Source organism: Ruditapes philippinarum, unplaced genomic scaffold, assembly GCF_026571515.1.
Source record: "Ruditapes philippinarum isolate M1 unplaced genomic scaffold, ASM2657151v2 ctg4391_1_1_1_1, whole genome shotgun sequence".
Lineage (NCBI taxonomy): Eukaryota > Metazoa > Mollusca > Bivalvia > Venerida > Veneridae > Ruditapes > Ruditapes philippinarum.
The window spans coordinates 28,871-52,064 of record NW_026861984.1 but is presented as its reverse complement, the minus strand read 5'-3'; the positions used below and the strand labels follow the sequence as shown (position 1 = coordinate 52,064).

General features: G+C 33.8%; 1 protein-coding gene across 1 annotated transcript; it reads right to left on the bottom strand.

The window, feature by feature from the left end:
- Positions 1 to 9,433: 9,433 nt before the first annotated feature.
- Positions 9,434 to 12,216, bottom strand: LOC132717542 (uncharacterized). The gene is made up of 3 exons (XM_060701029.1): positions 12,083 to 12,216; positions 10,842 to 11,031; positions 9,434 to 10,367 (listed from the first exon to the last, which is right to left on the bottom strand). The coding sequence occupies exons 2-3, from the start codon at positions 11,020 to 11,022 to the stop codon at positions 9,673 to 9,675; spliced, it is 876 nt and encodes a 291-aa protein (XP_060557012.1). The 5' UTR covers positions 11,023 to 11,031; positions 12,083 to 12,216; the 3' UTR covers positions 9,434 to 9,672.
- Positions 12,217 to 23,194: the final 10,978 nt, after the last annotated feature.

Below are 23,194 nucleotides of genomic sequence, written 5' to 3'. Positions count from 1 at the left end.
TTACATGTTCAATCTTTGACATAAGGAGCTTAACATAGTCAGTGGTGTTTTTGCTTAATTTTCAAGTTATGATAAGTATAGCAATTTTAAAACAAATAATATATTGTGCACAATTTGTACACATTCTTTTATAATTTATTGGATACCATCAATGATGTTACAATCTTGTTCTTATTTTCCCATTTTCATTTTGTAAAATGTAAATCACAAAGTATGCACTGTTGTGAACAACAATTTGTCATTGTTTGTTTCTATTTTGAACTTATAAAATATTCTTGTTACAGTCTCCCCAACCTTCATGCTGTGCTGAATATATTTTAGTAAAGGTTTGTCTTCTGGCATCATAAAATGCACAACAGTTCCCTCAGGTAACCCTGATAGCATATTATGTAGAAAGGCTTCAATAACATCTTCATTATCTCCAAAGATATTTCTCAGTCCATATTCACCGTTTAGTTTTCTGTGAATGCTGCTATAACCAGCTATCTTTCCAGCTTCCATAGCAACAGCGACACGAACATCATCTCCTGTGAACCAGGCACGTAATAGTCGTGTACGGTCAAAGTTAGTGTATACTTGACTGTCAAATTTCGTTAAGTCCGGCCACATGCTTTCTTTAAGGGTAATTGTTTCACATTAGGACTTCATTGTTATTCCTGTAATTTTAACAGTAAAAAACTTAATCTTGGAATCCGTGAGCAATGTACCAGTCTGTCATCACAGAGACTGCATCAAGAACTCTGTTCTGATCTCTGGCCCTTTCTTACATCACTTTCCATAGTAACTGACCAAATCCTCGTTTCCGGAGATCTTTACGGACGATAAAGCAGCCGAAGTAGACAGTGCCCGGTGTAATTTGACTAACTCCACAAAACCCTTGCAATACAAGTATAGGTATGCAAAAATAGTAGATGTACATTTAAAGTTATGTATGTACGTGTAGGAATGAAAACTAATTGCATATCAAGGTCAGATGCATGTACGTGTAATTGTTTCTAATAATCTTTTAACAATACTTTCTTTAGATCAACCTATAGAAGTCTTTGACATGAGAGGGAACTTCATTATTAACATTTTTCAAATTTTCTGGAATATCATTTTCAGAAAGGATTGTTTCTGTCACAAGATAAACAACCATCAACTTGATATTTTTGTACACAAAGCAATCTACAGAGTACCTAGAATCTTTAACAACCTGTAAAATCTGGATAGTCACCACATAATCTTACTATTGTCGGTGTATGCAAAACAATTATCAACCATTTTGTTCTTTTCTAATTCAGATCTTTAAATGAATCAATTAGAAACTTGCACGAGAATTAAATCTGGTATTGTGGCATGTGTATATTACCTTTTAAATATAACAGACAAAGAGGTAAGCAGCTGACATCTCATATACTAGTAGATGGTATTTAATATTTTTCATTTTAGTAACCTAGCTGGCCATAATGAATATACATTTAATTTAGTTATTATTACAGATTCAATGTGTATTTTACCCCAAATCACGATTATACAACTAAAATGAGATTGAGTTGACGTTTTTTAGAGGCCGATTTTACTTTCTTTCGTGTCGATAAGAAATTACTTTTGGTCGATTTGACCTGGGGCTGATTTGAATTAGGGCCGATTTGACTTGCTACCTTATACAATTATACAGGTACATCGTCTTTGTCGGCGGCAACAATCAAGTATTTCGGATCAATTCTTGTATATGCAAAATGATCATATATTGATAAATCTCATTCATCTTCTTCAGCAAAATCCATCAAATACTTCACATCTTCTGGTCTATACAGACGGATAGTTACATCTATAGCAGTTATGTCTGACATTTTATCGATCTGTGAAGTAATTTTATTATTGATATGTAAACAAAGCCAAAATAGGTAGAACACGATCAGTGACATAGTCATAAGAAGTTTTCACGAAATAGTAAAATAAAGAAGGGGGCCAAAATGTATAACATACAACGTTATCCTGTTGATATTTGTATTACATTTAATTCATTGTTTAGATTCATATGTTTTTATTGGACTGGCACTTCAGCGCCTTACCATAGTAAATAACGTTTTTTACCGCCGAAATCATGTCGTTTATTTAGTTGTTGTTACCAAGGCATCATGCCGAATTCATAATACCATACGCATTTAACAACAATTAATTTAACAGTTTCTATTTTATCGACTTACTGCGCATATGTGTTTAATTATCTAATTTTGTTTTCAGGCATAAATTGTTTAATGATAATGAGTGGTCTTGATACCAATGCTGTCTTACAAATTATTTAAAGCAATAATAATACTTACAATAATATATAAGACAGAGGCGAGGCTTGGTTTACATTCACGTTTATGCAACGTATTTTAGTGAGATCTGGGGGCAAACTATTAGCGTTTAGGCTTAAATTTTGCCTGGAAAAAATTATAGGCTACGCCCTTCACGGCCTTTAAGAAGCTAGACCCATGCAAGAGATCGTGTCCATTTTGTGTTAGGCGCATGTGAGAAATGTTGCATTTTTACGTTACCTTTTGTGGACAGACTCAATCAAACCGAGCCTACAATTTTCATATATTATTGGTGTTACCATTGCTTCCAAGTGATCTTCCATTTTCTAGATTTATTTTAGTGCGGCAGTATTATAGATAACATACATTAAAAATGAACAAATGATAAATATTATGTTAGCCGTCTGTTATAGTTAGTAAATTCTTATTGATAAAAGCGAGGCGGAGCGAGTGATAACGAGCATTATCATTGGCTCTCTAAAGTACGTGTCATTCGATATAGTGACGTAGTCATTCCTCCTATATTTATTTTAATACCACGCATAATTTATTAGATGCACATTATGAGACCTATTACGATTTGGATTTATCTTATTTCAATGTGAGAATGCAAACTTTTATAGACAAAGAGGACACTTAAGAACTATCTTTAAGGGTTTTTTAGCTCACCACCTGAGCACAATGTGCTAAAGATGGCATATGTTGTGATACCCCTGTGTCCGACGGCCTTTGCTCGGCGTCTGTCGTGTGTCTTTAACTTGTTTTTATTTAAACAAAATCTACTAAAACCCTACACCAATAGTGATGAAATATATGGAATGATCCTTGGACGTTTCCCTCCAAAAGTACTCAAATAGATCCAGTCTGATGAACAAGATGACCTTTAAAACCTTTAAACAACACCTGTTCCTTAACTTTATGGTAGATTTTCATCAAACTATACAGGAATGATCTTTAGATGGCCTTTTATAAAACAAAAATAGCTAAAAATGTTTTGTACAGTGTAAATATACTTTGTGTAGATTCCATTACGTAATAATACTATGAAAGATATCAATTTAACAAATTTATTCTTTTTATACACCAACGCCCGCACACTCAAAATTGTAAAGTTTTTTTGGTGTTTTTTTACGAATGTCTTAAGAATGCAATCTTGTTAATTTGAACAATCTACTCATGTGAGCGATTAAGGGCAATCATGGCTCTCTTGTTTATCTTATTAATTCTTGTGTGACCTCTCAAACCTCATTGTTTCCCCTCCCCCGTTTTCTAATTGCTGCCCCTACGTTGCTACGTGTCGAATCTGCATTCTGCAAAAGTTGCTCCCCAATAATTATAATCTTTACTTTCAAATCACAATGCTTTCGTCAATTTTACAGTGTGTGCATAACCTCATCACATGGTCCACATCACAGGTATATTCCTGTCCAAAGATTGTTTACCTCTCAGAAAACATGTAGGCAAGGTGCTATGGATTCTGTGTCAACAATGTGACTTTAAATGTTTTGGTGTTGCGTTAAGTTAGCGTCGCTTTACATTGATTTTTTCTTTTCATATACCGGTAGCAGATTAAAAAATCAGTTTATTTGACCATTGCGAATTTGTCATGTATTTGAAATAGTTTTTCTTCAACTTTAATTCACGATGACTGGTAGCTTGTGCAAGCATCAACATGGACTGGCCTGCATACCATTATAGACCAGAGTTCTCCTTGATTATAGTTTTACTGGCGTCACTTTCAATGGCAAGAAATATCATTTTACCTGTTTCCTGAATGAAGATGGCGGTGTGCCTTTGAAACAGATTGTGAGTGTTTCGAACGCAAGGAACAGGACTTTCCTACTAGGGTTTGATGTTAACACCAGGTGATGAATTAAGTCATTCCATTGAAGAAGTCATAATAACAAGAAAACTGCACAAATAGTCCTGACGAATAGATACAAAGGACGTGAAATATAGTTCAGTCGCAGAAAGACTTGAAAACCTGCACAGGCAGTTCCGATGCAATAATAAAAGAATAATTCTGTATGCCTCAGAGTAGTATACATTTTATACAGGATATTTATTCTCACGAAATGTACATTGAGGCACATTGCTTATATTTTTTTTCATAGCTTCGTGATTTTTCGGAGAGGGTGGTATTTAAGTCAAATGACAACTTTCAACTTAACCGATGGAAGAATTATTTCAGACAAAAATGTTGATATAACAGGGAACTCAAAATAGGGGCTAGGATTAAAAGCGGACAAGACTACTTACCATTCACCGCAAATTACAAGATAGGACTCAGAGGATTCATCACATAACATGTAATAATAAAAAAATAATAAAACAATCTACCGTTAGAAACAGGAAAAAATCACCCCCGACATGACATTTGACTTCCAACCGATGCATAGTTTCTATAAAAAAGAGTGTTACAAGCAGAAATAAACATTAACAAATACATCCTACCCTGTTGTATTTAGAGTGTGTTGTCTCTTTCAAGAAGCATCCGTGAATAAATCCCAAATATATGACCAGACATAACAACTGTCACACTGGCGTTTGCTTATACCAAACGTTCTCAATGTCATTGAATTATGCCTAGAATTACAAAAATCTGGAGAAAGTGTGACCCCTTGAAAGCATTAATCACAACAAAATTACATGAAAATTGCAGACTCGGTTTGATTGAGATTGTTGCCTCCTGTGTGCCCTGCTGATGTGGCTGGAATTTGTCGGGGGCTGCGCTCTGTGGACGTTGCGTTGCCTTGTTAATCTTTATTCTCATTTTTTTCTGTACATGAGTGATAATGAAAAAGTGCAACATCCCTCAAGCCCCCTAGCACCATCCATAATTGTCACAGGCCTCGACATTAGCGGTGGTCCGTTGGTCCGAGACCACCTGATTTTGGCAAGGACCACTTAATTTTAAAAGCCGCTGGTCCGTCGGACCACTTGAATTTTCTGGTTGGTGCAGACTCATTTGGGATAATGGTGATTTGGTCAAAAACATGTTACAAACATTTTCTTTAAAATCGTATATGGTTCATTAATTATCTGATTAGTTAAAGAAGTTCTTAAGTTATCTATAACTTTCATTTTAAGTCGCTAAAATTTGGTTTATGCAAGTTAAAAGAGTTTAGACTTTGTGATATCAATTTAGGTACAAAATTCATTCAAATGATGCTAATAATTATGCATCGTCGGATACCTACGGTGGAACCAGTAACATTTATGTTATATTACATGTTAATTAAACGTGGACATCCGACGATGGTAATTATGATATTATATGGGATATAAAATAAACTTAAAATTTCATATACTTTAAAAATGGCAGCAAACAAAAGGAACTGGAAAAATACATCTAGTAATTCTTTGCTACTTAATATCTTTATTTTAACTGTTTAACGATAGAGATCCATTTCCTTCAGAGTTAAAATTACTTTAAAAGGTTTAAAATACTCATGTTAAAAATAAGTATCAACCAACAAGCAACAGGGAGGTAAAAATTTGGTATTATACATCTGTGAGAAAAATAAGCTAAACTATAGTTATATATAACATTGTATAACATTAGTATTATTTTTTTATCCTATTTTTAGCTATTTCCTTGTTTTAAGATACTTTATTAGTTTTATTAAAAATGTTCATCTATAAAAGATACATGTAATTATCATAATTAAAGTCGTACCACATATCAGCAATGAATATATGAATAACAAATTGAATAAGAAAATTACAGACACAAATTGTTTCACTATTCCCTAACTTGAGTTGAGAGAGAAATCATTTCTATATAAAAGTTAACATAAATAAGAGCCCTGTTGTGTATTTTTGAATGACATATAAAAAAACAAATAACTTTATGATAAAATACCTACTAACTTGCTCTCCTTTATTTCTGATTAGATAAAAATATATATCTAAAATGTCTGTTTTCTTAAGGTTAATGATACATCTTTGTCATCAATTTTAAACATATTTTTTCTAATTTTGCAGTAAATGACATATTTATAATAATTGACCACCTGACTCCTGGAAGGACCACCTTCATTTCAAATCTAGTGGTCCGGCTAACCACCTGCTAAAAAAGTTATTGTCGAGGCCTGATTGTCAGGATTGTTAAACGTAAATAACTGTTAGTATACTGTAATGTAAGTTTACTTAAGATATATGATATATTAAGCTACACACATTTTCTCACTTTTAACAAATTGTTGTTATCTACGTGAAAGTATATACATATGATATACCTCCTGTATAGAGCTCCTTCTATTAATAGACTCAATCCAACCGAGACCGCAACATTTTAAATTTATCATCTACAACTAACTTTCTCGCGAACTCTATCGTCATATTGTTTCAGTTCTGGTCAGTTCGGCACGTTTCTCAATTAACCTTCTTTTTGACAAAAAATTATTATTATCAATTACATGTACTTCACAATCTGATGTGAACAATCATAACAATGTAACAAATAAACTTTTTTATTTTTCTTTATTTTTTTTTCATTTATTTTACTATGGATATAATATTGCATGAATAACAAGATTAAACATATTTTAGTTCAAATCAATCACCAACACGCACCTGTGGTTCTGTGTGTTAATTTGTTAAGTTAGTATGTTAATATAGAAGAACAGCACAGTTGGAAATATAAGAATTATACTTAATACACTTTTTAAACATAAACATTATCATATAGTTCTAATATCTATTTCAATATAACATAATAATTCAAGCCCTATTTTTTTTAAACATCGTTTATGTCTTTTATATCAGCCTCACTATAATAACCCAGGCAAATTAATTATTTCTTAATTATACTCAATATATTCACAAAAATATGTAAAGAAAATCACTGTACCCTGTCTTGCGACCAAATGCAATTCAATATGTACCCTGTCTGGCGAATGCAATAAACTGTTATTTCCGATTGGGTGCTGTTGTAAACTGTTATGAAATTTGAAAGGTCGCGAAATTGCGTGACAAATTTACATTTTTGAGAATTACGACAGTGTAGAAAAATGCAATGAGCTTTTTATTTAAAGCATTAAAAATCGATCACAGATAAAGCTAGATTAGACCGAAATGTACTAAATATCAGTAAAAGAAAATAAAGTAATTTACCTTATTATTTTTTCTGTGAATCAGGTCACACATGACATAAGAATACAGATCAAAAGTAGTTTCTAATTGAATAACAAAATAGTTCCTATGACATATGAAATGAACACCAACAAAAACAGTGAAAATGTACGAGAAGAAAACATTTACTTACATGAACATGAAAATCTTCATATAAAACACCCACACACGCACGCACACACACAACAGAGTCCTAAATCCATACACAAGAACTTCCTCCCCGTCCTACATTAACACTGGTAGGATCTGATTGTGACAGAAAAGGGCTCCATACGGGAGGTGGGGTTTGGGAGTATACTTATGTGATGCATTGTTTGTTACTGTAGAGAGACCTCATGATTTCTTCATTGTCTTTCTGCAAATGGACTACATATGACCAAACCAGGAACAACTCACTGGCTCTTCTACCTAGCCTTCTTCATCGATGCCATTTTGAAGTGGTGTACTTTACATAAAACAACACCTAGGAGTTAAATTTCTATATAAATTTATACAGACACTGTGAATAAATATATAAATTTGTACAGCAGCTATTATAACAAATAAAGCAATTATAAGACAAATAACAAAGATGTCTTGCAACAGACAATTCATATCAATTAATATTTCATAATTGCAAAAAAAAATACAAAATTTACACATTAATTTACATTTCACAATTTTAGTATTGAAATAAATATACACATATCAAGTTAACTGCAATTAAGATTTCCTCAAAATATAATGATTATAAATTATTTTGTTATTTTTATTTTCACCACATTTAAAGTTAATTCAAATCCCATCAAGGACTGACAAAGGGGCGTCCGACTTCAAACCACTTGCCCCTCACCGCTGTGGGTTCGAATCCCGACAGGGACTTCGGATTCTTTAATGTGAGGAAGCTATCCAGCTAGCTTACGGAACGTCGGTGGTTCTACTCAGGTTCCCGTTCGTGTCTGAAATAAAGCACGGAAGGGCACCTAAGGTCTTCCTCCACCAGTAAAGCTGGAACGTCGCGATATGACCTATACTGTGTCGATGTGACGTAAAACCCAAAACAAAAAAAAAGGACTGACAAAATTATGGACTACATTGACGACCACTTACACGAGAACTTCACAGCATAACTTTTAAAGTACCTTGATCCAGGAATGACAGACTTGTTGACGTCGACTAAACATTTTTATTATATCGTGAATTTGGACGTACATGTTTGACTTTGACCTTTGGGTTAGAGACTTGATTCTTTTACACACACAAGTTATAATATAATTCATCTGGAAATGGCAGAATTGTTAAACGGGCACAAATATCAGTGCATTTTTGTGAAAATTCATAACACAACTTTCGATGTACAGATGTGAGGTAGAGACCTATTTTTTGCACGTGACAAATCGTCATTATGTCCAACACACATTTGCATATTTAATAAAGTACATCCAGGAACGACACATTGTTGACACACAAGCAATATCAATGTACTTTTATAATAATTTCCTTTTACAATCAAAGTCTGTCCAAGACCTATTTGAAAGTCCGTCCATTTTATCATTTGGACAATAAAGACATCACATCTTCATAACAAATTATACCGAAAGAGCTTTTAAGTATATATGTCAATATTTGTTTGTTAAAGATATGCAATCTTTTGACAAATTGGCATTTAGTGACATTGAAACTGACCTAGTGAATTACTTTAGTATGTTAAAGCTATGACCTTTTATTTTGTCTAGGAATGTTATCCTTCATGAAATGAGAGCAATCATGGTCCTTTTGTTTGGTATGATGGAAAAGATGACATACATTTTTATTCTAAAGAGAGGGAAATGATATGACCATTTTTTACAGTTTGATTAAGGCCCGTTAAAATTTGCCCCTAGTTCCTTAATAAGTGACAATTCGTCCCAGATTCCAATTGCAAATCTGTTAAACAAGAAATGTCCCTTTGACCGACAATTGTAAGGAGAAATGTAGAAAAGTTGGCTGGACAGACGCGGGTGCAAAATTAAAGAACTCCGACACCAGTATAGAATAAATAATATTTATCTAGTAAAATTCTGGAAATGACTATGTCATATAATTTGACAAAACAAAGTAGAATGTGCAATTGAACATTTACACAATTTACATATATGATCGTCAACATAAGTAGATGCAATCAAAGATGTTCAGTTTTGGTAGAATTAATACAAATGTTTACATTAGTGGTAAAGAAATATCTATTGATAAACTGTGCCTCGTGCTTTCCTGTGTCATAAAATGTATATCACACAGTATGCGCTGTTGCGAACCAAATCTTCTCATTGTTTGTTTCTATTTTCACCTTGTTAAACATTCTAACTGCTGTTTCCTCAACCTTCATGCTGTGCTGAATATATTTCGGTAAAGGTTTGTCTTCTGGCATCATAAAATGAACAACAGTTCCCTCAGGTAACACTGATAGCATATTATGTAGAAGGGCTTCAATAACATCTTCATTATCTCCAAAGATATTTCTCAGTCCATATTCACCGTTTGGTTTTCTGTGAATGCTGCCATAGCCAACTATCTTCCCAGCTTCCATAGCAACAGCAACACGAACATCATCTCCTGTGAACCAAGCACGTAATAGCCGTGTACGGTCAAAGTTTGTGTAAACTTGACTGTCATATTTCATTAAGTCCGGCCACATGCTTTCCATCAGGGTTTTTGTGTCATATTTGAACATTATGTTTTGTTTCATTTCGTCATTAACTTTAACAGCATAAAACTGAACCTTATATGCCTGATAAGGGAACCCATGAGTAATGTACCAGTCTGCCATCTCAGGGCCTCCATCAAGAACAATGTTCTGATCCCCGGCCTTTTCTAACATCGCTTTCCACAGCAATCGACCAATGCCTCGTTTCCGGAGATCTTTGCGTACGATAAAGTTGCCAAAGTAGATCGTGTCCGGTGCATTTTGACTTACTCCACAAAACCCTGTCAATAGATATTAACGTAAAAGGTTAATAGATTGATAGATATTTATTCAGGTTAAAACACACATATACATAATACAGATTTGTGTTGGACATATTCAGGATTTGGTTGTAATTCTACGTCATTGTGGACATTTTTAAATTAATTTTGTTTCTGTTTGTCAGACATTATTACATTATATAATAATTTAACCAAAAAGAAGACTTTATTTTCCGATAACTGACATGGAAAAAATCCATTCATTTCTAATTTTACAAATAATGCACCCTCTGTTTTTGTCACTTGGTAGGCCTTCCTTTTAATCCTTGTTAACACAGAGGTGATCATAAATAATTGTCGGGATGTTCTGAACGCTATCTTATATGGTAAATCAAAGAAGACAATTTTAAGTAATAGTTTTCATCTGACAGGTTTATAACAATTATATTTACCGATCGTCGATCGTGCCAAGAACTTGAGGAGAATTATACTTACCTACAGGCACATCGTCTTTGTCTGCAGCAACAATCAGGTAATTCGGATCAATTCTTGTATATGCCAAGTGATCATACATAGATAAATCCCATTCATTTTCTTCAGCGTATTCCATCAAATACTTAACATCTTCTGGTCTGTACTGACGGATAGTTACCTCGTTAGCTGTTACATCAGACATTTCATATATCTGTGAATACATTTTACATCTGTCATATGATACATATTATAAGCCAGATAGAAGTCGGTACAACATAAATCAGTGAGACAGTGGCTGTCCATAATAATACGAATTAACATATTCCCAGAAAGGAATAAATTTAAAATGATCTAGCCTCTGTTCGATTGAGCATGTTCATATATGACACTTTTGTATCATTCCATGAAAAGCGGCACATGGTCCCCAAATAAAGTAATACGTTTGACATAAGTGAGAAAACAATTGGAAATAAATTGTGTGGCCACATGACCGTGTGGTTAACGCGTTTGACTGTAATCTAACGATCTCCGGTCGGCTGTGTTCAAACCCGGTCAGTCTAAAACCGTTGATAATTTGTGCAAGAAACTTTCATTGCACCGTACTGGTTGGTTCGAAAATATGACTGTAAAAGCTTATAGCTTCCTACGCAATCAAACTAAAATAAATTCAGTATAAACTAAAATAAAAAATGGAATCTTGAAAGGTGATCCAAGGTTATGAAACCTGCATATCACAGGCAGACGTAAACAGATCAACTTAAAAAGCAGGCAAAATATCCTATGGCACGGGGATAGGGCGTTTACCACAACTTTTCCGTGCAACGTCAAAATATCATACTTCTGACCGAAAATGTATGGGTGATTACACATTATTTAATTAGGAATAATGGAACGACCCTCTTAAAATAAGATAAAATAGAAGAAACAAAAAAGTTCCACATACATAGCTGAACTAGCTTCAAGTATTGAAAAATAAAACGTCTCCAGATGACTGAATGTACAGGGCGGTGTTTTGATAATAGTGCAAAATGGCAAATCAATGAAACTATGTGTTCAAGATAAACATAACGGTTTAACAGTTAATTCATCGTTTAAATGATTAAACCACGGATTTATAATAAATGTAATATAAATCCGTGATTAAACATACATTTTCATTTAAGTAAATTGACCTTATCTACACATATTTTTATAATAACATGTCTATGGAACATCGAACTTCTATGTCAAAAATATCATCAATAAACAGAAGATAATTTTACCTCTATAATCCCTCTTTTGAAATAGACTTGGATTATTGTTTACGTGTGTATGATATTGTGAACATCAAGATATGTCCATGTGTGTGTATGAACTAGTTTTATGAGATAACAAGGCAAACAGATAACACCTTGATATTGTAGGTTTGACAGTGGCATAGAAATTTTGTTTTGTGTATTCACACAAATTTATTTTAAATTTTTACCGTTTTGGGCGTTCTTTAGGGATTCCGGTTTTTTTTGTTTTCTATAGAGTATAAAATATAAGAACTTGGAACTTCATAGGTGTATAGATCATATTTAGGAGGAATGCATATAGCGCAATAACTATATATCTACATTTTGTATCTTAATACGTTTATTCAATGTCCTTTGTAATTTTATGCCAACTTTAATTATCTTTCATATCAATTGTTTCTCTACAGAATAACTAAATATTATTATCAAAGTGAAACTTCATTGGTATATTCATAGATCTTTATATGGCATTGGTCATTTTCAGAGGTTTTTTTATGTTTCTTTTTTAATAACACAACATAGTTTAATCGATTTTTACTTGGAGTTTTATTGCAAATAAGCATTTTTTTTTACTTTTTATAAGAGAGTGCACTGTCTTCATTATTTTCGACTGCAAAAAAGTATAATGAATAAAAGTGTTCTTCTTCTCTCTGTATAACTAATTCCAACATAAAGACATGTGTATTATTGTGCTTTGTTACTTTGAACGATTCGTTTGATTGTTTTATATAAATGTCTAATAACTCATTGCTTTTGAATAGTCATCTCTATGTTTAATATGTCATCGTATCGATTTATTCAGGCACATACAATGTTATCACATATATTAACTTGCATATATATAAAAATTACACACATAAATGCAACAAAACTAATTATAAGATTAATTAATGAGTATGTTCTATGCTACCCTAGGTTTGCCCATTGTTAGGTTGTATGGATGATAACAAGATTCAAACTATTCTACTATTTATTATAACCATTTAATACCAAAATACTTAACCTCCGAGACACAAACAACAACTTTGTCTTCGTGTAACCTAATGCCCTATTGGCGGCACCTATCAAGTAAGTTTCTGAGGTTTATGTCATGCTCTTCTCGAGTTGAACCATAAACAAGAATGTCATCTACAATGACACAACAACCAAGTAAGCCTTCTATAAGCACTCATCCATCTTTTGTTGGAAGAGATCTTGGCTGCATTTCAGTCCCATGGGACATCTTAGATACCTATAACGACCTTGTGGGGTGTTGAATGTGGTTAAGTATGATGATTCATCATTTAAAACAACGGACCAGTAACCTGATTTGCAGTCAAGTTTTGTGAAATATTTTGCAGATTTTAACTGCGGCAAAATATCCTCTAATGTTTTGAAGGATAATGTGGCCTATGGATTGCCTCATTAAGGTCTTTAGGGTCAATTACAATTCTAAATTTATCAGAATGTGGCTTATTGACCACGACCATACTATTCACCCAATTTGTTGGTGTGGTGACCTTGGCTATGATTTTAGCCTTTTCAATAGCATCAAGTTCCTTTTTAACTTTGCTCTGAAGAGCTAAATAAACGCCTCGGGGAGGATGAATTACTGGAGAATACTTGGGATCTACTTTGTTCGAACAAGCACCAGGTAATTTTCCAAAGCCATGAAAAACTTCAGGAAAGTCACGCAAGACAGAATTTTTACTCATTTGCTCATTCTGGTCTACGGACATTACAATCTGACTTAAATTGAAGTCAAGGCATGATTGTAAACCAAGGATGGAGGGTTAGTTTGTTCTCACTACATAAAATTCTACAAGTTTTGTGCATTTCTTCTTGTAGCTGCATGAGAGATTTACTACTCCTGGTACCTTAATTTCAGTGCCTGAGTAAGCAGTGAGTTTGACAGTTGGCTCTTTACGGGGGTATTGACATTGAGGGATTTGAAATCTGCCTCAGAAAGGATGTTACAGCATGCCCCTGTGTCAAGTTTAAACTGTTTAAAATGACCTTTAGAGCCCACCTGTAAATCAACAAATACCTGTCCCTTTGAATGTGAATCAACTGCACCAAATGAATACAAAATTCACTGTCACTGTTACTGTCACTGTTTCCAGTTTCAATTTCAGGCACTTTTTTGTTTGACCTACAAACAACTGCATAGTGATTCCAGTGATGGCAGTTCTTGCATTGTTTTTCTCTAGCTTGACATCGATCTTTGCTGTGATGTGATTGTCAATTTCCACATTTTGTTATCTGCTTGTTTTGTCTTGAATAGTGATTGTGTTTCTTTCCAGTCTCGTTTTGGCGTTTTGACGTGGAATGTCGTTTATAATTAATGTCATCAATGCTATTGGAATTAGTCTTATCACGTAATTGTGCCTGTGCATATTCATGTGACTGTGATATCCTGACTGCTTTTTCAAGAGTCAATGCTTTACCTTATGTGATAAGTTTTTCACGAACATCCTCATAGATCTAGAGTGTACCCTTCTATTAATAAGTGTAATTCTAAGAGGTGCGGATGTTGTACATTTTTATCGCACAGGTCTACAATAACCTCTCATGTCAATGGGAGAACATTTAATGTAATTTTAGATACAGATATTGACTGAAAGGCTACTCATTTTGTTTATGTTTTGACTTAAAACACCCCTGGGTGTGGCATACAGTATGTTGGTCAGACAGGACGTTCTCTTAAAATTCGATTCCGTGAACATTTTTATAAAATGAAAAATCGCTCAAAATTTACAACTTTTCTATAATAACATTTTCGTAGAGATGGTCATTCATTTAAAAATGTTTCAATTCAACCAGTAGAACATATTATTTATGATTCTGATACTTCGGCTAGTTTTAAAGTAAAAGTTAGAAACTTGGCAGATTAAAATGGATTAAAAACTTACAAACGCCTTTCCCACTTGGCCTAAATGACAATATTTTTCAACAAGGTAACATCTCTAAAGATCCTAACATTGATATATTTTCTATTCTGAATATTCGTAAACGTAAATCCCGATCTCACGGAATACGTAAAAATGGCAACATCAAACGTAAATCTAAAATTACCCTGTCTGTCACCGACTTAAATATCTTAAAAAATTCTGGTAAATATGCAATGTTTTCACGTCTTACTTCCCTTTCATTATCATCTCTGAAAATCTTAGACGCGGAGGTAGATAATATAGTTATTTAAACAGATCCTTTATATACAGCAGCTTATCTTATTCAAAGTTATACTCAGCATGTCTTAAGACCTCATATCGACAACACTTCTTACCACGACAGGCATTTCCTAAAAGTTGCCTTCCTTAATAAAGGTATCGACTTCATCGATTTACCCAGAATATTTCGTGATAAACTTGTCACTGATTCAGTTCCATTATACTTCAAAAACTCTGAGATACCTATTATTTGCTATAAATATAACTACCGCTATTATAAATTACGTAAATATTTTACAAAATTTTACAATCGTAACTTTGATTTAATTTCAAAATACAATAATGATCTAAAAACACTTCTGCGACAAGGGATTAGCCAGCCTGATTTTTACGGGGATGTTGTTTACAAACTTAGTAAGATCTTGGGTCATTGTAATTTTTCTGTTGTGTTTACTAAAACTATTAAACGTTTTATTAAAAGGGGTTATGACCCTACTATTTTAAGACATACCGCATGCTTAGTGTTCAACCCATTTACAGTTGGACACTACGCTTTCCTCTTTTGATTTCATCTGACGGACCAAGTGGGAGACTATATGATGGACAGTTCTTAAAGCCCTTTGGGACTGATTTGCCTTAATGTTTGTCTTCTGTATTGCTTCGTCGGGCCCTTGTAGGTGATTTTCTTGTTGCTCTGTCTTCCTTTAAGACATCGAGTACTTTTGTTATGGTCATTGGGTTTACTTTTATATGTTTCTACATGATCATTTTGGTGTTTTACTTATTTAACCTTTTGTAACCATAACAACTGTTAGAATTTCACTTGGCGGGGATTCATTTTATTTAGACTGTCTTGTTTATAGGAACATAGTGGGGCTAAGAGCGAGGTTTGGTGCACCATTAACCAGTTTAAACTCCCCAGTAGTCATTATGATGCTGCTGACCGTTCCAAGGCGGCGCCCCTCTGTGTTCCTCAGATGTATGTCTATGTTGTTTAATACTGTTTTGGTGATATTTTTGCTTGTGTCTCTTGTTGTTTCTCGTCTATGGTGTATCTTCCCCTTTGTCCCTAGTTTTTATTTCTTTTATTCATTCCTCTCCCCCCCCCTTCCCCGTGTCTCATTTTCCCTTCCCCTGTGCCTTTTGACTTTATGGGCCTAATATTAAATCATTTATTTGTTTTCTTTTAGTTCCTTATCAGTTAATAATTATTTATTCTAATGCAGTGGTTTGCCTGCCCGTGCTTTGCCTTATGCCCTGTCCTATTTTTCTTTGGGGTCCTCCTGGGCTCCTTGCCGCTGGCGCTTGTTGCTGGGTCGGGTGAGGGCTGCGTTCATTGAACGCCGCCTTTCCTTGTCGATCTTGTTTATCATATTTTTTTCCGATGTAATTCCAATAACTATTTGATCTCGTATGACATCATCCCTGTACCCAGCATGAAAAGTGCAATCATTTGCTAATGTTTTATGATCACATCCTTGTTATTTGTGCCGTGTGGCGGCTGTAAAAAGTCTCCCCGTACATTTAATCAATGATGTTATATTTTCGATCCTTGAAGATCGTTCAGCACGACATTATTGTTGTGCTTGTGGTATTTTTTGTTTCAACTTTTCGGCATTTTCTAGTTGGGTGGTTCCAATATTCCTACTTGAATAATGTTGAATCACCCTTAGGATATGTTGCCTGCTTTTTAAATTTGTCTTTTGACGTCTTATCTGTGATATGCAGGCTTCATAACCTCAGATCCCCTTTCAAAATTCCATTTTATTTAGTTCCGCCCATTGTTTTCTCGTTTAGGGCACACGCATTCTTTTACTTGGGGACCATACGCTGCTTTTCATGGAATGACACTACTGTGTCACATTGAAGGTTCCATGATAACCGCCGTATGAACACATCTGCGGATGTTTCTAAATTCAAAATTTCACCATTTTAGTGTTTAAATGTTGAATTCTGCTTAAGCCGGTGCTAGGGGGCGTGGACGGTAACTTGCACTTTCCAGTACCGTCCATGAACAGGCTCAATCAAACCGAGCCTGCAACATTTTCAATTTTGCCGTGTTGGGCTTTCTTTAGGCATTCTGTATTTATTTATTTCAGACGCGTGATGAATTGTTCTATTGTACTGTTTCCCTGTTTTTCATTGTGAAATATGTATCTGCTAAATACAGGATTTGATTTTGGTTGTAGATGTTTTTGTATTGCATCCGAAATTGCCTTTATTGATTTTCTTTGGAGCTCAGTTAATGTCAGAGTATTATATATTTGTCGGCCTCTGTCACCAATTCAAAGTAATAAGTAAGTATCTTGTTCTTCTTCTTTTTTTTCTCTAAACGCGCCACTAAATATAAGTTTTGCATGTTGCCTAAACTTTTTGAACTCTTCCATAGGGTTCTGACTGTCCCAGTTCATTGTTGGTATGGGTACACCATTTGAATCCATTATAGAGCTGTAGAATTAATTGATTCCTCTAAAGAAAGTAAAATGTGTGTGATGCGCACAATTTAATTTCCTTCCAGAATGCTTGTTAAATCCGATTCCAAATAAATTTTTAATTAAATTCCTTTTATTACAATATTGTTCCTTTAGTTTACTTCTGACACCGTGTTATGTTGCATGGATGATAACAAGATTCAAACTATTCTACTATTTATTATAACCATTTAATACATGTTGTTAAGACCAGAGCTCAAGTGAGAACGACTCAGGTATCAGAGAGGCATGATCATATATATAACATAGCATTAATGAATATCAAGTAAAGGGAAGTAATCCCATTAATATAAAGAGTTATCTAATCTTGATATCATAACACCCATTAAGCTTAAAGCTTATTTCCAATGGGGTCCATTTACTGTAAAATTATCACACTAACTTACATAATAATAAATGAATTATAAAGAAGTTAAGATAACAGACAATTTTTGCAAAATTGTTCAACAGTCAAGACACATTTTAAATATAATAAGACAATTAATTACATTGTACACAAACAAAATGAAATAAATTTCGTATAAACTGATACATTATCAATTACAACATAAATGTGTTACAAAACCTTATCATAAATTACACATCAATTTAATAATAAATAAACATTATATTCACTTGTTTATCATTTTCATTACATAAAAAATGTTTTACTTTCGTTGTAAATGTCTGGATATTGTCGATTGACCTAATGCTGTCTGGTTAAGAATTCAAGTCTTTATAATGGCATTGTAGAAAAATGTGTTTGTAACATGAGAATCATTTTGAGGCAAAACAAAATTAAAATTACTAGATCTTAAATTGGATATTTTACATAACTTATACAATTCCCTTAAATAAGAAGGGCTTTTGTTGTAATAAACTTTATGAATGTGGTTGAGTCCTATCTGTCTAACTCTGTCATTGACATTCAATATTTTAAGATCAGACAGAACCTTATTTGTCACCGAAGTCCTAGGGGTATAATCTTTTATAAAGCGCAAAGCCTTATGTTGAGCTACTTGAAGTTTGTGCTTCAGTGACTTACTCACTCCTTCGTACCAAGAAGCTGAAGAATAATCAAAGTGACATAGCAAAAGGGCAGGACATAACTGTTTCTTTATTTCTTCCGAAAAAACAATTTTTGTGATCGGTATAGAAAATGCAATTATTCCATTCACCTTTGAAAGAATGCTCTTAACAAGTTTATCTCCTGATAAGTAACAATCGATATTCAAACCAAAATATTTAACTTCAGACGAAGACTTTATTGTTTGATCATTACATGAAATAGAAATTTTTAAAAAAAAATCAAATTTTTGATTTAGAACCTAATAGCATACATTCAGTCTTGCCCAGGTGTACCGCCTCCGTGATCGAGGGGTTAGAGTCGATGACTTCTAATCCAGGTACCTCTCTGGCGTGGGTTTGATCCCCGGGAGATGCTTTGGTAGTTTAGCGCGGAGGAAGGTTGTCTAGTACTGGTGTAACTCTCCAGGAACGATGGTTAGGAAACTACCCGCCTATATGACTGAAATACTGTTGAAAAAGGCGTAAAATGAGACAAACTAAACAAACTTGCCCAGGTGTAGAGATAATTTATTGTCAACTAACCAAACAGTGCATCGTTCCAAAACCTTTTCAAGTTTTTGGGCTATATATTTTTTTGGATTCTTATGCGGAAACAACATTGTGCTATCATATGCATATATATAAAATTAACTTTCAATCAGAATCAATACAAGTTACCATGTCATTAACGTAGCAGAGAAGTAGAAGAGGACCCAAAATACTGCCCTGAGGGACCCCACATGTTTTACTTTACTTTACTTTACTGGAGTTGAGGTCGCAGGACGTCATCATCGTCTTCTATAACCCCCATGGCTTTGTACTCAGTTCTGATCCGGTATGGTGGTATACTGTGTTGCTCCCATGAATTTGTCCAACCTGTTTTTAAAGCTGTTAAGTGAAGGAGCATTCACAACCACTTCTGTTAAATTGTTCCAGTCCGAGATAGCCCGTAGAGAAAAGAAATGCTTTCTTATCTCAGTTCTACATGTTTTCAATTTTAGTTTATATCCATGACTTCTTGTATTTGCATTGTTACCTAATTAAAAAAACACTTAATAGTTTATATCCTCCTTATGATGTAACAATTTAAAAACTTCAATCATGTCACCTCTAAATCGACGATATGCTAGTGAAGGCTATTTCAGTGTTTTAAGTCGTTGTTCATATGACAGATCTCTTTTTTGACCAACTAGTTTTGTTGCACGTCTTTGTACTGATTCAATTGCATTGATGTCTTTCTTAAAACGAGGATTCCAAATTATGTTTCCATATTCTAGATGAGGCCTAACTTGGGTTTTAAATAATTTCCCGAAAGATTTCACTGTGAAATGCAGAAATGTTCTTCTCATTAGTCCTGTAATTTTATTTCCTTTATTGATCCAATCATTTATTTGCTGTCTAAATTTCATATTCACATCAAAAATAACTCCAAGGTCTTTTACAGATTCACTGTTTGAAATTTCATTTCTGGTGTTGTTTACTTTAAGATGGTAGGTATTATTGACATTTTGATTTCCGTAGTGTAATGTAATGCACTTGTTTGCGTTAAACTTAAGTAGTCACTTTTCACTCCATAAACTGAATTTGTCATTGTCAGGTTAAATTTTCTCTATATCTGCATCGTCATTCGCTAAATTGTACAGTTTTGTATCAGCAGCAAATAAACGCAATGTTCCTTCAATGGCATCCTCTATATCGTATATGAAAATCAAAAAATATTATAGGTCCTAAGAAACTTCCCTGTGGAATACCGCTGGTGACTTCAGTCCATTGAGATTTTTCACTACCAATTACAACCCTTTGTCTTCTATCCCGGAGAAAAGCTTCAATCCATTTTAATAATTTACCATTTAATTCCATAACTTTCAAGTTTCTTCAATAATCTAGCATGTGGAATAGTGTCAAACGCCTTTTGAAAATCATAATAAATACAATCAAAATTTTGACTATCGTCTATCCATTCCGTCCACTTTTCCATAACTTCCAGTAACTGTATAGCACAAGATCTCAGTGTTCTGAATCCATATTGTGAATTTGAAAATAGATTGTTTTCAGTCATATGTTTCACTACTTGATCCCTTACCAACTTTTCCATAAGCTTATAGGGGACACAGGTCAAACTTACTGGGCGATAGTTTCCTGCCTGGTTTTTCTCCCCTTTCTTAAACAACGCATTCACATTTGCCGTTTTCCAGTCAATCGGTGTTTCTTCTTCTTCAAAAGATTGATGAAATAAAAGAGTTAATGATAAACATATTGCATTCTTAACTTCTTTCAGCACTCTAGGGTGTAAGAAATCAGGTCCAAATGATTTTGTTACGTTCAGATTTTCAAGTTATTTCATGGTAATTTGCTCATTGAACTGTACTTCTAAAATACTTTTACCAGAACTTCTAGCATTTATATATGAAATATTGTTTAAATCTTCAATAGTTAATACAGTCTTGAAAAACCTTTTTAGTTCTTCAGGTTTTTCAAAGTCATAATCGAACCATCGTCTCTCTTTAAGTCTGCTATTCCAGTTTGGACTTTTTTGCGAGAATTCACATTTGTAAAATGCTTTCTGATTTGTATCCTCTGCAATTTTTGTTTCAAAGTTATTTCTGGCTTTACGACATTCAGGGGTAGCTATATTACGTTGACGACAAAAATATTGAAAGTGAACATGTTCATTTGTTTGTCTATATTTGTTCCATGCCCTATGTTTCTTTTTCACCGCTTTAAGAGCTTCTCTAGTCATCCAAATTGGTTTATTTGATGATCTGATTTTCCTAACAGGAATATGTTTTTTCATTGAATCTGTTATTTTATCTTTGAAAAATATCCAATTTTCATTCACTTCTTTACCTTGAAATTCACTTATCCAATCAGCATTACTCAAGTCAGTTTTCATTTCATCATAATTTCCTCGATCGTAAGTAAATGACTCCTTCATGTATGTCTCATTGTTGGAATTACAGTCAATACCAAAGGTAATCACTATATGGTCACTTTTACCCAGGGGACTGAAGTGTTCAATATTGTTCACTAAATGTTCTTCTGTTGAGAAAACAAGATCTAAAGTACGTTGTCTTTGGCCGTTTCTGTATCTTGTATAAAGTTCTATGTTTTGATGAAGATAACTATCACGTACAGCTTCTATAAATTCATGACTTACATGATTTTCTGGCGCACTTGAAATCCAATGCTTCCAGTTTATATCACGATAGTTGAAATCACCCATAACAACTACTCTCGACTGTGTTTCATTATTCAATGCACCAATCATTTCATTTATAGCCAGATTATTTTCTGCACTCGAGTTAGGAGATCTATACACTAATCCTACAAGAAGCTTCTCTAAATTGTTAATTTTAATTTCACACCAAATAGCCTCTTTAGCAGAATTCTCATTCAGTTTTTTTTTATTCAGTTACTTCCAAATAGTCTCTAACAAACAACAAAGTTCCTCTACTTGCAACATTTTGAAATTTTGGATTACAGAATACATGATATCCTTGTAAAACATAACCTGAAAGCTCTATCCTAAAGGGGACCATTTTTAGAAGCACTGTATCCTTGTGCACCTTTTGAATTTGATTTACCCCTTGTTTGAATCTGCGAGCTACCTAACTGTTCATTTTTTTTTTGGACTTGCAGTTATTATTCTATTGTTTGCAAATCTTTGGCTAAATCTTGGAATTCTACTTTCCCGCTGAGACGGTGACAAAATTTCAACATCATCAGGTTCCTAAGCGCCTTTGAACATTTTAATGAAAAGGGCGCTATATAAATGTGGTATTTATTATTATATTCCTGAAATCTAGGACCAGAATTATAAGCTACTTTACTTGCTAATTCTGCTTTCATTTTCTTGTATGTGAACGACCTGTCCATAACTCTTCTTCTTGCTACTTCTTGTTTCAACGCTCAACATTTTCAACATTAGCATTTTCAATATTTAATGTAACACACATTTCTTGGACTTTCATTTTATCATCATCACGTTTCTCTTGAGTATTTTCACCAGCTGGATCAGATAGATTATATACAATCAAATTACCTTTCCTTTTATCGCGTTCATGGTAATCTCTCACTGTTTCATCTATGCGGTAATCTAAATGTAAGTTACTAGCAGGTTCCATTTTCTCCTCTAATGCGTTTACATGCGACTCCAATTTTTCATTTTTGACGGTTATCTTTGTGATAGCACTGTGTTCTTTCTTCACGCTTGGAATAGCTTCTCTATATATAGCCTGTACAATACCAAAGGAAATTTTCAACAAGTCCTAAATCATGCAATTGGTCATTAAATGATTCGGTCATTCCAGAACACCTTTCATCAATACAAAACCATTAATCACACAAGTCACACTGAACTCCATCATCATCATTTTGAAGCATTTCATGACATGATGCACAGCTTGCCC